The sequence below is a fragment of the Spermophilus citellus genome (genome assembly GCF_964194105.1).
Source record: "Spermophilus citellus genome assembly, chromosome: 4".
Taxonomy (NCBI): domain Eukaryota; kingdom Metazoa; phylum Chordata; class Mammalia; order Rodentia; family Sciuridae; genus Spermophilus; species Spermophilus citellus.
In genome coordinates this window covers 226,258,670-226,273,351 of record NC_138185.1, presented here as the reverse complement: position 1 = coordinate 226,273,351, position 14,682 = coordinate 226,258,670, and the positions used below count along the sequence as shown (strand labels likewise).

The following is a 14,682-nucleotide window of genomic DNA, read 5'->3' as shown; positions in this document are numbered from 1 at the left end:
CCATGGAGGCAGAGACCAGGCCATGGTCAACAGCCCTATGGCATGATTTTTGTGTGTCTAGGCAAGAGGCTCATTTCTGTCTCTAGCATTTGTCCAGTAACCCAGGACCCAGCTGATATTCAATTATTTACAAAGTTTTCCCCTAAAAATATTTACATTTATAGTAATTTATTCCTGCATTTTGAGACTCAAGTGCTGTCATTCCAACTCAGCAATCCATTTTACATTTAACAGGTCGCTCTCACATCTGAAAGCAGCACTTTGACATTGCCATAGCAACGAGCCCCATGACAACCAAGGGGCTGGGGTGGGTGTGCAGGGTTGAGAGGCCTGGGAGCAAGGCCTACTTTTGCCCCCGTGGTGGGGTCATGCTGTTCCCCTTAACTCCTAGGCTCCCGCCCCTCCACTCTGGTCAGAAATCCTCCAGGCTCTCAGGACACACATCCATACAGACCAGCAAACCCCTTCCCAGCTTCTGAGGATGGATCTATTCAGACCATATCTGAATATCAATTAGGTGTCGGGTTCCTCAGATTCAGAAATTAACAAATTGAAGATTCAGCCCTCCAGAGACCTACACAGCATGAAAACCACTATCTCAGGAGGCTTAGCCCCAGCCCAGGGGCTGGGACACTCACCTAGAAACCCTGCTAACCATAGAAAATGCTTGGTGAACAAATGGATTGATCAGCACACACAGATTGTACAACAGGAAAGGGGTGCTTCTTTCTGTCCGGAGGCCCAGAGCAGTTGGCAGAAGTGATCCTTCTGGGGGCTTGAGGAGGAAGATGAAGACTCAGGAGGGGAAGAAGTCCAAGTGCAAGGGACAGAGTGTGCAGAAAGGAGCAGCTTGCGGGTACCAGGCTGGCAGGAGATGAAAGGCAGCCCCAGTCCACCCTGCCAGCTAGAGCAGCCTTGTCCATGCTGCGGTGGTGCTGGCCTCATGTGCACCCAGAAACAGGACAGTGGCCACAGAGCAGTGGGAGGGAGGGAGACATGCTTTCAGAAATCAAGTTGGAACACTTCAGCTACAATGTGTCCTGACTCCAAAATTTCCACCCTGCTATTTTAAACAAGTGATATATTTTAGAATATATCAAGTGGTACTATATCTATAATAATGAGTTTTCACTGAACAAGTATTTTCTGGAATGAATTTCACTAAATCAGTATAAGTCCTTGTTCAATTTCCTAAACAAAATAGCTTCTGCTTTTTTTAAAAAATATTATACCAGGGATTGAACCTAGGGGCGCCTAACCACTGACCCATATCCCCAGACCTTTATTTAGAGACAAGGTATTGCTAAATTGCTTAGGGCCTCACTAAATTGCTGATCCTCCTGCCTCAGCTTCTGGAACACAAGCCCAGTTAACTTGTTTTCACTTTATGCTTAATCTTTTCTTTTGTTCTATCTCCTGCTCCTTCCCTCCCTCTCATTCATTTATTTATTGGTTCCAGGAATTGAACCCAGGGGTGCGTTACCATTGAGCCACATTCCCAGCCCTTTTTATTTTGAGACAGGGTCTTGCTCAATTTCCCAGGCTGGCCTTGAATCTGCAATGTTCCCACCTCAGCCTCCTGAATCACTGGAATCATAGGCATGTACCACCACACCCAGCTTTTCTTGGCTTGAATTTTCTAAAACATTTTCATCAAAGTTAGTTCTCTTCCAGACAGGTTTGGGGGAGTGGTTCTCCCTGTTTTTGTGGATGAGAACTCGCTCCACCGTGGGTTTTTTTTGGAGCCACTGTTTTCCCAGGCAAATGTGACACAGTGGGTTCTTGTTTGTCTTAATACTAACATGGTCATGAAGGTGCTTTTGGATGGACTTCTTCTGCCAGGTGAGCAATGAGTGTTTCCACTACCACTGATCAGAGACGACCCTGCAGTCCCATCTACACTGCTGTCTTGTCACATGCTCTACTGACAACACTCACTCTAGCTTTCTCAGCAACGGTGCTGCATTACTTCCCAGCTGATCTGCCAGTGGGCTGTGCCAGGTGCCAAATACAAGGTGTTTGCTACCTTCAGCAGAGCCAAAACTAGGGCGCCTGCAAGTGGGTTCACCACCTGTCCCCACAACATCCCCCTGCCAGCCAAGCCTGCTCTGGAAGAGCTGTCATTGTGCAGGACAATAGCGGGGGACACCTGGCCTCCAGAGCTCCAGGCTGCAACCACATGCGTTCTTTTCACTCACAACCTTAGTTACTTAGACAAGATCAGGGGCTCATGGCTCCATACCTCACCACCAAGTGTATAATGTCACCACCAATCCTCATCCACAAAAAACCTCTGGCTGAATTATGACACACAAATGCTGTTTTGAAAAACCAAACCTACACTGGCACCAGTCTGTGCTCCAGGAAGATGCAGACCCTGCTCCACGCTCTCCCTCATCCTGGTGGGTAAGGATAGCCACCTCACCAGCACACTGGGGCAGACGCAACCCTGGAGCCACAGCGCAGCCAGGCATCGTGGTACCCAATCTTCTAGGGTGCTGTTGGCTGCCATCTGCCAGCTTTCACTGGGGACTTCTCCATCTCGGTCCACGGAGGATAAACAGTGTCTGTCTGGCACAGAACAGCTCAGGATGGGTGCCTGGAAGGGACGCAGCAGGACTGCTGTCAGTTCCTCTTAACGCTTTGCACGGCCACCTATTCCTGACTCTGGTGTGAGGTTCTGACCAAGGATCCAGTTCTCTTTTCCTTGCTACAAGTCTGTTGAGATTTTGTTTCTTCTTCTCAGCATTGGCAACTGTGTTCCTGAAATCTGTCCACATCACCTGTTTTGTCTAATCTGTTGGCATACACCTTCCTGGCATCTTCTTGCAGTCCTGGTAGTGATCCTTATGGGTGGTGGAAAGGCTCCCATTAATTTCTGATTTGAGCTATTCACATCTTCTGTTTTTCTTAGTCTAGTTAAAAGTTGGGATCCCTACCTCATCCAACAAAAATTAGCACAAAATGCCTCAATATAAAAGCTAAAACTATAAAACCATTATAAGGAAAAAAAAAACAGGAGTAAATCTACATGACCTTTGATTTGGCAATGAATCTTATACCAAAAACATGGATGACAAAGGCTAGATGAATTGGACCTCACCAAAACTAAAGAACATAGGTGTACCAAAGGGCATTATCAAGAAGTTAGGCCTGGTACAGTGGGACATGCCTGAAAATCCCAGCAACTCAGGAGGCTAAGGCAGAAGGATCATAAATTCAAGGCAAACCTCAGCAACTTAGCAAGGTCCTAAGCACTTAGTGAGACCCTCCCTCAAAAAATAAAAAATAAACAGAGCTAGGGATATAGTTCAGTGGTTAAGCACCCCAGGTTCAATCCCTGGTACAAAAAAAAAATTTAAAAGACAGGAGAAAATATTTGCAAATCACATATCTGATCTGTTTCACATCTAAAATATATAAAGAACTCCTGACACTCAACAAAAACACAACCCAATTTAAATCCACAAAGAACTTATTTTTTTTTTCTGTCACGATAACAGAGTAGCACAATCTAGGTAAATTATAAGATTTTTAGCTCATGGTGGAAGGTGCAGAACCTCCTGGGGAGAGATGCACCTGGCTGGGAACTTGGAAGGGCAGGGGCAGGACAAATTGTTTAGAGATTAAACCTGAAACCAGGAAATTTGGGGTTTGAAAGTGACACAGGGACTAAGAATTGCATCCCCCACCACGAGTGGAACTCAGGGGAGATCACTGGGGTACAGTCTTCCAGTGTGGACCAGCAAGTACTGGGCACTAGAAGTGTGCTTCTTTAAAATCTCCAGACCAGTTAGCATTCAGCAAAGAGCCTGGAGCCTGCCTAAGCTTAAACCCTGCTTCCAGGAATTCCACCTATGGAATTACTTTTCTCACTCCAGGAATCCTGAGGGTGGAACGTGGCACTCCAGGAGACCCCACCTAAAACTGCTGAGAAGAGAAGCTGAGAATATTTTGATTTCCAATGGAAAGAATTCTTTAACTTTTCATCAGGATTTTTTTTTCTTTTTTAAAATTCTTTTTCACTGTTTAATTGTGACCTTAATGGTACATGGACATTTATTACATTTAGTTTTTTTCTTATCTCTAGCATCTTGAAGCCAGTTATTTTACATGGATTAGTTTTTTGTGAACTAGGATGTTTTAATAATATATTTTAGTTTTTTTTAAATTTTTTGTATCTATTTTTAATTTAAAATTTTTTTTTAGTTGTAGTTGAACACAATAACATTTTTTACTTATTTTTTATATGGTGCTGAGGATTGAACCCAGCGCCTCAATATCCTAGGTGAGCACTCTATCACTGAACCACAATCCCAGCCCTGTTTTTAATTTGTAAAAAATTTTTGCTTTATATATATTTTTCCTCTAACCTATTTCCCTTGATTTTCTCTTTTCTTCTGCTAACAGCCAATCTCTATTGTTCTCTTTCACTCTTAATCTTTTTCTTCTGTCTTCTCTCCTAATAATCATAATCCCTCATAATCATCACATCCTATATCACTTCTGTTTTCTCCCTGTCCGCCATTTGAAAATGTAAACCCTTTCACAAACTTGCCATTTTATTATAGGCAATAACTGATCATATCATTTCTGTTTATTGTGATAATTAACATTGTAGACATCATAGTAGGAACTATTTGGTTTAATGCTGTAAATTGTTTGCATTGGTTGCTATTATTTGTCTCCCTCTAAACAGTGATGTACTGGAAACCTTTAGGGACACTATTAAGTCCACAGGAAAGAAACTCTACTGCCTCAGATTCATACTGTTAGATGGGTAGACAGACAGACAATATGAAAAAGCAAGGAAACAAATCACTCCAAGCAAACCAAGATACGCCAATAACAGAATCCACCAACACCACAGTGGAAGAAATGTCAGAGAAGGAGTTTAGAATGTACATAGTTAAACTGATCTGCAAAGTAAAGGATGATGTAAGAGACCATATACGGGTAGCAAAAGATTACTTCAATAAAGAGATAAATTCTGGGGGGGGGGAAAACCAGAAATTCTTGAAATGAAGGAAACAGTAAACCAAATTAAAAATTCAATAGAAAGCATCACCAACAGACTAGACCACTTGGAAGACAGAACCTCAAGTGATGAAGACAAAATACAAAATCTATAAAGTGGACCACGGACAGAAGATATTAAGAAACCATGAACAGAACTTATGGGATAGCATGCAAAGACCGGATTTAAGATTTACTGGGTTAGATGAATGCTCAAGAGATAGAAACCAAAGGAATGCACAATCTTTTTTGATGAAATAATACCAGAAAATTTCCCAAAGCTAAATAATGAAATGGAAAATCAAATACAAGAGGCTTACAGGATGCCAAATGTACAAAATTACAACAGACCCACATCAAGGCCCATTATAATGAAAATGCCTAAAATACATACAGAATAAAGATAGAATTTTAAAGGCTGCAAGAGAAAAATATCAGATTATGTGTAGGGGGAAACCAATACAGCTGATTTCTCAATGCAGATGCTCCAAACTAGGAAGTCCTAGAATAACATATTCCAAGTTCTGAAAGAAAGTGGATGCAAACCAAGAATACTATATCCAGCAAAATTAAGCTTCATATTTGAAGAAAAAATAAAAACCTTCCATGATCAACAATTAAAGTAAAAGGCTACCACAAATATTCTCAACAAAATATTCAATGAAGATAAAAATGGAAAAAAAAAAAAGTGAAGACCAGCAAAGGGAGAAACTAGACTAAAGGAACAGCCAATAAAAGGAGAAACTAGGGCTGGGTATGGCTCAGTTGGTAGAGTGCTTGCCTTGCATGCACAAGGCCCTGGGTTCCATCCCCAGCACCAAAAAAAAAAAAAAAAAAAAAAAAGGAGAAACTAATTCAAATTAAAAATTAAAAATAAGACAAAATGACTGGGAACACAAATCATATCTCAATAACATTAACTGCCAAAACTCATCAATGAGAAGACACAAAGTGGTAGATTGGATTAAAAAACAAGAATCAACCATATGTTGTCTCCAAGAGCCTCACCTCATAGGCAAAGACATCCACAGACTGAAGGTGAAAGGATGAGAAAAAATATACCACTCAAATGGACCACATAAAAAGCAGGGGTTTCTTTCCTCATATCAGATAAAGTGGACTTCAAGCCAAAGTTAATCAGAAGGGACAAAGAAGGCCATTTCATACTGCTTAAGGAAATTATATATCAACAAGACATAACAATCACAAATATTTATTCCCCAAACAATGGAGCATCTAAGTACATCAAACAAACGCTTGTCAACTTTGAGAATCAAACAGACTACAACACAATAATACTGGGTGATGGGCTGGGGTTGTGGCTCAAGCGGTAGCGCGCTCACCTGGCATGCGTGCGGCCCGGGTTCGATCCTCAGCACCACATACCAACAAAGATGTTGTGTCCGCCGAGAACTAAAAAATAAATATTAAAAATTCTCTCTCTCTCTCTCTCTCCTCTCTCTCTCCTCTCTCACTCTCTCTTTAAAAAAAAAAAATACTGGGTGACTCTGACACAACTCTCTCACTACTGGGTAGATCTCCCAAACAAAAACTAAACAAAGAAACTCTAGAACTAAATAATACAATCAATAATTGAGACTTAACAGACATAGAATATTTCATCCACCAATGGCTGAATACACTTTCTTCTCAGCACCCCACAGATCCTTCTCTAATATAGACCACATTATGTAAGCTATCACATATGTTGACATACAATTGTAATATCAATATATTTTTAGCATTTGTAAGGTTACTTTGATAGCTCCCTTTCCAATGATATTAAATTTTTGTGTTCTTGCTTTTTTACTAATTAGACTTGTTTATCAAATTTTAGCTGTGTTATTTCTTCTCTGTTTCATATATTTCTGCTCCTACTCTTATTTCCTTCCTACTACTTAATTTAAAAATAATTTGATTATTATTCTAGCCTCTTTCTGATATAAGCACTTTAAGTTATAAATGTTCATCTAGTACTGTTTCATCCCGGGGATCCTGATATTTTAAGCTTTTATTATCACTTAGTCAAAAGCACTTTTTATGTACTTTTCTTGTACTTTATTCCTTGACCTCAGGGATATTTATAAGTGCACTATTTAATTTTGAAATAATTGACATGTGGGGGGTGGGTTCTATGAATCTTTTTTTTTAAAGAGAGAGAGAATTTTTTAATTTTTTTTTTTTTTTTTTTTAGTTTTCGGTGGACACAACATCTTTATTTTATTTTTATGTGGTGCTGAGGATCGAACCCAGCGCCCTGCGCATGCCAGGCGAGCGCGTTATTGCTTGAGCCACATCCCCAGCTCCGGTTCTATGTATCTTAAAGTGATTTATTTCTAATGTAATAAATCATGTAGGAACATAGTCTGCACGACTTCAAATAAAAAAGTAATAGAAATGCTTTTTATATTGGTTGTATTGGTTACATGTCAAAACTGATCAAATTGCATAACCTCAAATATGAGCATTTTATTGTACTTTGATTTTACCTCAATAAAGCTGTGGAGTAAAAAAACAAACAAAACAAAATATATAAAATCAAGAAGTTAAGCTTCAAGCTGGGAATGCAGCTCAAAGGTGGAGCACGTGCTTCACACACGCCAGGCCCTGGGTTCCATCCACAGCATCTGTGCACATGTGCTGCACACACATGGAGAATTTAAGCCTCAGTTTTAGAAAACCAGAGAGAACAACAACAATATAAACCTAAAGTAAGCAAAATAAAAGAAAATAAAAATTAGCACAGAAATCATAAAATTTAAAACAGGCAAAACCAGAGAAAAATCAATGAAACCAAAAGCTTGTTCTTTGAAAAGAGCAATAAAATTGATAAAACTCTAGCCAGTCTAACCAAAAAAAAAAAAAAAAAAAAAAAAAGGCATGGAATATAAATTATAAAAACCAGAAATGAAACAGGGGCCATCACTACTGATGCCATGGACAGTAAGAAAAATTTTAAAAAATAACAATCCTGTGTCTATTTGATATCTAAGATGAATTCCTTGAAAGACATAACCTGCCATGACTCATACGGGGAGAAACAGAGATACTCTGTTTATGCCTATATCTACTAAAAAAATGGAATAAATAGTTAACAACTTTCTTTTTTTTTTTTAAAGAGAGAGAGAGAAAAAGAAAATTTTTTAATATTTATTTTTTTTAGTTTTTCAGCGGACACAACATCTTTGATTTGTATGTGGTACGGATCGAACCCGGGCCGCACACATACCAGGCGAGCGCGCTACCGCTTGAGCCACATCCCCAGCCCAAGTTAACAACTTTCTAAAACAGCAAGTACCAGGCCCAGATGGTTTCAGTGACTTCACCCCAGCATTTAAGGAAGAAATGGCACCACTTGTTTTTATCTCTTCCAAAAAATAGAAGAACACTTCCTAACTCATTCTATAAGGCCACTATTACTCTAATAGCAAAACCAGACAAAGACATCACAAGAAAGGAAATATACAGACCAGTATCTCTCAAGAACACAGATGTAAAAAAAAAAAAAAAAGTAGTATTACCAAACAGAATCCAACAGTGTTTCAAATATCATACACCATGATCAAGTATATTTACACTAGGTATGCAAGACCACTATAACACTCGAAAAACAAATAATACATACCATCACATCAGTAGGATCAAGGAAGAAAAATATCACACAATCAATAGATGCAGAAAAAGTATTTGACAAAATCTAACACATTCATGATCAAAACTCTCAGCAAACTACAAATACAAGGGAATTTATATGGAAAACATTCATAAAAAATACATTTAACATTAGACTTAATGGTAAAGGACTGAAATTTCTGTCTCTGAGACCAAACATGAGGCATGGGTATCTCTTCTCACCACTATTTCACATTGTACTAGAAGTCCTAGCTAATACAACAAGACAAGAAAAGGAAATAAAAGACATGCAGCTTGGGAAGGAAGAATTAAATTTGTCTTCATAGATGTCATGATTGTTTATATGGAAACTCCCAAAGAATGCCCAATTCCAGGAAAAAAAAAATCTCCTAGAACTAATAAGCAAGACCATAGGATGCAAGGTTTATAAACAAAATTAAATTGCTTTTCTATATTTTAGCAATGAACCATTAGAATTTGAAACTTAAAATATACCACCATTCACATTAGCACTGCCAAAAAAGAAATTTTTAGATTCAAATCCAACAAAATACGTATAAAATCTACCTGAGGAAAACCACAAAGCTCATTAAAGATCTAAAGAAACATAAAGATACTACATGTTCATGGATAGAAAGACTCAATATTGTTAAGATGTCAGTTCTTCCCATTGTGGCCTATATATGGAACACAATCGCAGAGTTATTTCATGGATATTAACCTATTATGGAGAATAAAAAGACCCAAAATAGCCAACTCAACACTGAAAAAGAACAAAGTTGGAAAAGTGACACTACTCAATTTTAAAACTTAATATGAAGCTATAGCAATCAGTACCATATGGTACTGGTGACAGAACAAATAGATCAATAGAACAGAAAAGAGGGTACAAAAATAAACCCACACGGGCTGGGGATGTGGCTCAAGCGGTAGCGTGCTTGCCTGGCATGCGTGCGGCCCGGGTTTGATCCTCAACACCACATACAAACAAAGATGTTGTGTCCACTGAGAACTAAAAAATAAATATTAAAAAAAATTCTCTCTCTTTTAAAAATAAAATAAAATAAAATAAACCCACACAAATATTCAATAGGGAAAGAATATGATTTTGAACAAACAGATGGAAAAACCAAGTCTCAACTTCATGTTAACACCCATCTCTCCCTCTGAAACAAATGTGGAAAAAATAAAACATAGAACTTGAAATGGATTATAGAACTTTTACATCAGTAGTGATGTAAAAGCTCAAATGAAGCAGGCAGGCAACCTGTGCAATCTTGGCTTGGCCAAAAATTTCTCATACAGGACTTGAAAATAACAAACCATAAAATAAAAGTCAAATGTCATCAAAATAAAAAAATTTTAGTCTTCAAAACACACCATTAAAAAATGTAAAGATAAAAATGAGAAATTATATCCCATCTATGTATGACATATCAAAGTATATAAGTGCATTCTACTGTCATGTATAGCTAATTAAAACAAATAAAAAATAAAAAAAAAAATTAAAGATAGGTGTGGGGTTGTGGCTCAAGTGGTAGAATGCTCGCCTAGCACATGAGGCACTGGGTTCGATCCTCAGCACCACATAAAAATAAAATAAAATGGGGGTAGGAAAGATGGTGGAATGAGTTAGACATCACTACCCTAAGTACATGTATGAAGACACGAATGGTGTGAAAATACTTTGTGTATAATCAGTGACTTAAAAAATTGTGCTCTACATGTGTAATATGAAATGAATTGCATTCTGCTGTCATATATAACTAGAATAAATAATTTAATAAAAATAAATAAAATAAAGATATGCGTTCTTCCTAAAACTAAAAAATAAATACTTTTTTTGAAATGAAAAGATAAGCCAGACTTGGAGAAAATATCTGCAATGTACATCTTTGACAAAGAACTTCTGCCCAGAATATCTAATAAACTCAAATAACTATAAGACAGCAACACTGTTCTAAAAATGAGAAGACTTAGAATAGACCCTTTACAATAAAAGTTATACAAATAATAATCACAAAAAAGGTGCACAACACCAGTATTCATCAAGGAAATGCAAAATTAAAATCAATAGGATACAGTCACCCAGTATTTTTGTTCAAAGACAAAACTCCAAGACTGCCAGTACCAAGTGCTGGGGAGTCTGGAATAACTGGAAGAAACCCAAAATGATTGCCAGGCTACTTGGAAGGCTGATGCAGGAGGATCTCAAGATTGAGGCCACCTTCTGCAATTTAGCGAGACTGTATCTCAAAATAAAAAATAAGAAAGGTTCGGGGTGTAGCCCAATGGTAGAGTACCCTAGGTTCAATATCTAGTATTGAGAAAAAAAAAGGGGGGGTGGGGGAATGAAATATGACAAAATGGTGCTGTCACTCTAGAAAACACCTGAGACTTTGTAAAGTTAAATACTCAGTTGTCATCTGACCCACAGTTCCATTCCCAAGAGGAATGAAGGATGTCCACACAAAGATCAATACAAAATGATTCAAAGCCACTTGGTAATTAAGGTATACCTGAAAATGACCCAGATAACCACTGAGAAGTGAATGGATGACCAAATTCCAGAACCATGCTGAGCACAGGGGTCCAGAGGCCATGCCTGGGGAAGTCCAGGGACATATTGAGGGAGGTCACTGCTGACACCGAGAGGGCAAAGGCCAGGGGTGCTGCTCATACCCATGGGGCATAGCCTCCCTGCCTCTCTCTATCTTCTGTGGCAAATGGCATAGCACCACACAGTGGGTGAGTGCAAAGGGAAGAAGTTGGTTTGGGCTCTCCATCCTGGTCCAAGGTCGGGAGGAGGACACACCTGGTGATGGTCGTCCAGCCAACAGTCTGCATGTGGTGAAGGCATCATGGTGGCACGCTCTGTCTTCCCAACTCCCCACTCTGGTCACTCCCTCTTCTCATAAAGCCATCAGCACTCAGCCAAGTCAGGGCCCACAGCCTACCTGTGAATGCCATCCTAGATGGCACCCTGCAACCCAATCACGAGGTGAGCACACCCAGCCCAACAGCGCCAGATAGCACCTTGGCTCTGGAATGACAGGAAGCAAGCCAGTGGTCCCTAGTTGCTGTGCTAGGGGCATGGGGCCAGGGTGGGCATGGGGAACTTTGTAGGCAACAGGAGTATGTACTTCCTTTCTCATGGTTTCCTGGGTGTTTATGATTGTCAGAACTCACACTGACACTCAAAATGTTACTCAGTCACGTGCAAATGAATGACAAAAAAGAAGCTGAAGGGAACAGGCTATTTATACTTTGAGAGTCATAAAGGAGGCACCAAGTTTGACTCCACGGGAGGGTAAGAGTTAAAAGGCAAAAAGAAAATGTGATCAGGAAATTGCATGGAAATGGAAGGTGATCCTCAGGGTTATACAAAATTACATATAAGAGGAAGTGAGGGGTAAGAGAAGAATAATACAAGTGGAAGAAATGATTTATAGTAGAGGGGGTAGAGAGAGAAGAGGAGAGGGGAGGGGAGGGGAGGGGAGGGGAGGGGAGGGGGGATAGTAGAGAATAGGATAGACAGCAGAATACATCAGACACTAGAATGGCAATATGTAAATCAATGGAAGTGTAACGGGGTAAAAATGGGAGTTCATAACCCACTTGAATCAAACTGTGAAATATGATATATTAAGAACTATGTAATGTTTTGAATGACCAACAATAAAAAAAAATTAAAAATAAATAAATAAATAAATATTTTTTAAAAAATTCTAAAAGACAAATGACACAAACTCAGCACAAAGAGCTGCTCTCACATAGAGCAGTTTCAAAGCACATCTGGGCCCCGAGTTCCACCCCCAGCCCTGGAAAAAACAAAAATAAAAACATTAGAAGATATTCAAGGGGCTGGGCTGTAGCTCTGTGGTAGAGCACTTGCCTAGTATGTGTGAGGCACTGGGTTCAATCCTCAGCACCACATAAAAATAAATAAATAAATAAATAAACAAATAAATAAATGTATTATGTCCATCTACAATTAAAAATTTTAAATTTTTTAAAAATAATAAAACATTTAAATAGTACCAAGAGGTTAACTATTTGCAAGGAGCAAACAGCAGTGGAAACACCTGCAGCCTGTGCAGCTGTCCTTTTGGAAAGACATGAACCCTTATCTTTGAGGCCAGGTGCTAACACAGTGCTGCCACCTCCTGCCTGAGACTGGGAAGCACAGCCCCTGAAATCCCCAGACCCCAAGGGCTCTGTTAGAGCAAGATGGGGACCCGAGAGCAGGCAGGAAGCAGAGGCCAGGCCAGTGACACAGTGACATAAGCCTGTGGCAGCCACAGTCTGTTTCAGCCTCTTCATACAGAATCCACTGGCTTCCTGAGCTGGCCCCGCTGACCAAATGGGGCAAGGCAGCTGCAGACACACGACGTGGCCCCCATTCCACGGATGCTCCCCCACAGGGCACTGCTCACCTCCCTGCGAGCTCTGGAGCCCTCGCAGATGCCTGAGCACACACACTTCTGCTTCTATCTACTCAGCTCCTACTCAGCTCCTAGGTGTGGCCTTCATGAGGTAGCCAGCAAGGGCTCCTGCTTCCTCCAGCGGTCCTCTCCACTTCACTTCAGAGCCAACGGATGCACCAAATCCCTCACACAGGTCTTCCTCAGCTTCTTCTGACAAACCCTGACTGATGATGAGTTGAGAAGCCCACATGGGTCCACTAGGTTATCAACTCAACTCTTTATGGCATGACGTACTTACTAATCTCTAACGAAGGACAGTCAGAAACATCGTCTAAAGTTTTTATTGTTTGAACACAGGTATACCAGTTGCCAGGTAGGTCATCTCTCTGACTCCTAAAACATGAGCTAAGAACTATAACCTAACTAAAAAAATTCTAAATATACAAAACTGAAGTTTTCCAAAATTAGGTATTCTCCCTCATGGGGAAAAAAATGAGAAAACAGCATGTTTTTAAAGAACCACACATAGTCCCTGTGATTAACTGGCAATCCCGCTCTTTCCTGCCACAGGACAGGGCACACAGCACGCTCTGGAACCTGGTATATAAGACTGGTCACTCACGTTTACCTTAATACATTTAAAGCAAAACACAGCTTTTTCCAAACAAAGTCTTCTTTCAGAACAACTTCTTCCAAAATAGTCAATACAGTGATTTTTCTGTTTCTAGAAAAGACTAGACTTCCCAATCCTTCCCACCTGAATAGAACACCACCCCCCCCTTCTCCTAAGAGAAGGCAGCAGGAAGGAGGAGACTCTTCAGGGGCCACAGACCAGGATGGCAATGCTCAGGCATGGGAAGAGGGTTGCAGGGGAGCCCTGACTGGGCTCTCACGGCTCCCGCAGGGCAACTGGACACAAGCTGCCTGCCTCAGGGGCTGAGCACAACAAGCTTGTGCAGCTGGTAGAGAAAGGTGTTCTTCCCTCGGCTGCCTTCATGGTCAGCCTGCTCCATGACCAGCTTTGGATCAACCTAGCAGGCAGACAAAAGAAACAGTCAGACTTGCAGTGAGCTTGTCCAGAATTACAGTAAGTAAAGCCATGCACATAGGTACCAGGCACTGTAACAGCCAGTCAGATGCTTCTCCACATTCACACTTTGTACAACATGAGCTTTTAAATTCATGTTTAATAACAGGGTGACCTTTACTTGGAAAATCCCCACACTCTCCTACATAACTGTGGATAGTGACTTCAGTGGAAGTATTCATGTAAACATATAAGTTTTCTAAAACACAACCTCAAAATGAAATTCTGCTTTCAAATGACTTCCTGCTGTTTTATAAACCCCACACCCCCCAACTGTCTGACAGGTACAGTGGCTGCCTGCAGTGACAGCCCAGCGGGAGCCAGCTGGGGCAAGTGGGGAGTCCTGCAGTAGCTGGGGATGGGAACACAGGCCTGGGAGTGAGCAACATCACCTCAGCTGGCTTAGCATTAAAACCTAAACCTTCTCCTTGCATTCCTTTCCTGAAAATACCTCTTACTCAATTTTCTAAGTCTTACAGAGAAGAAATGTCACTGGCCGAGATGAGCCCTGCCCTGCTT

General features: G+C 40.3%; 1 protein-coding gene across 4 annotated transcripts in view; it reads right to left on the bottom strand.

The window, feature by feature from the left end:
* Positions 1 to 13,401: 13,401 nt before the first annotated feature.
* TDRD9 (tudor domain containing 9) overlaps positions 13,402 to 14,682 on the bottom strand; it is a 104,935-nt gene continuing 103,654 nt past the window's right edge. For all 4 annotated transcript variants that reach the window (XM_081289637.1, XM_081289638.1, XM_081289636.1 and 1 more), the window contains one exon: positions 13,402 to 14,107. In XM_081289637.1, the coding sequence (XP_081145763.1) occupies positions 14,006 to 14,107 (102 nt within the window). In that variant the 3' untranslated portion in view covers positions 13,402 to 14,005. The remainder of the gene's footprint in view (positions 14,108 to 14,682) is intronic.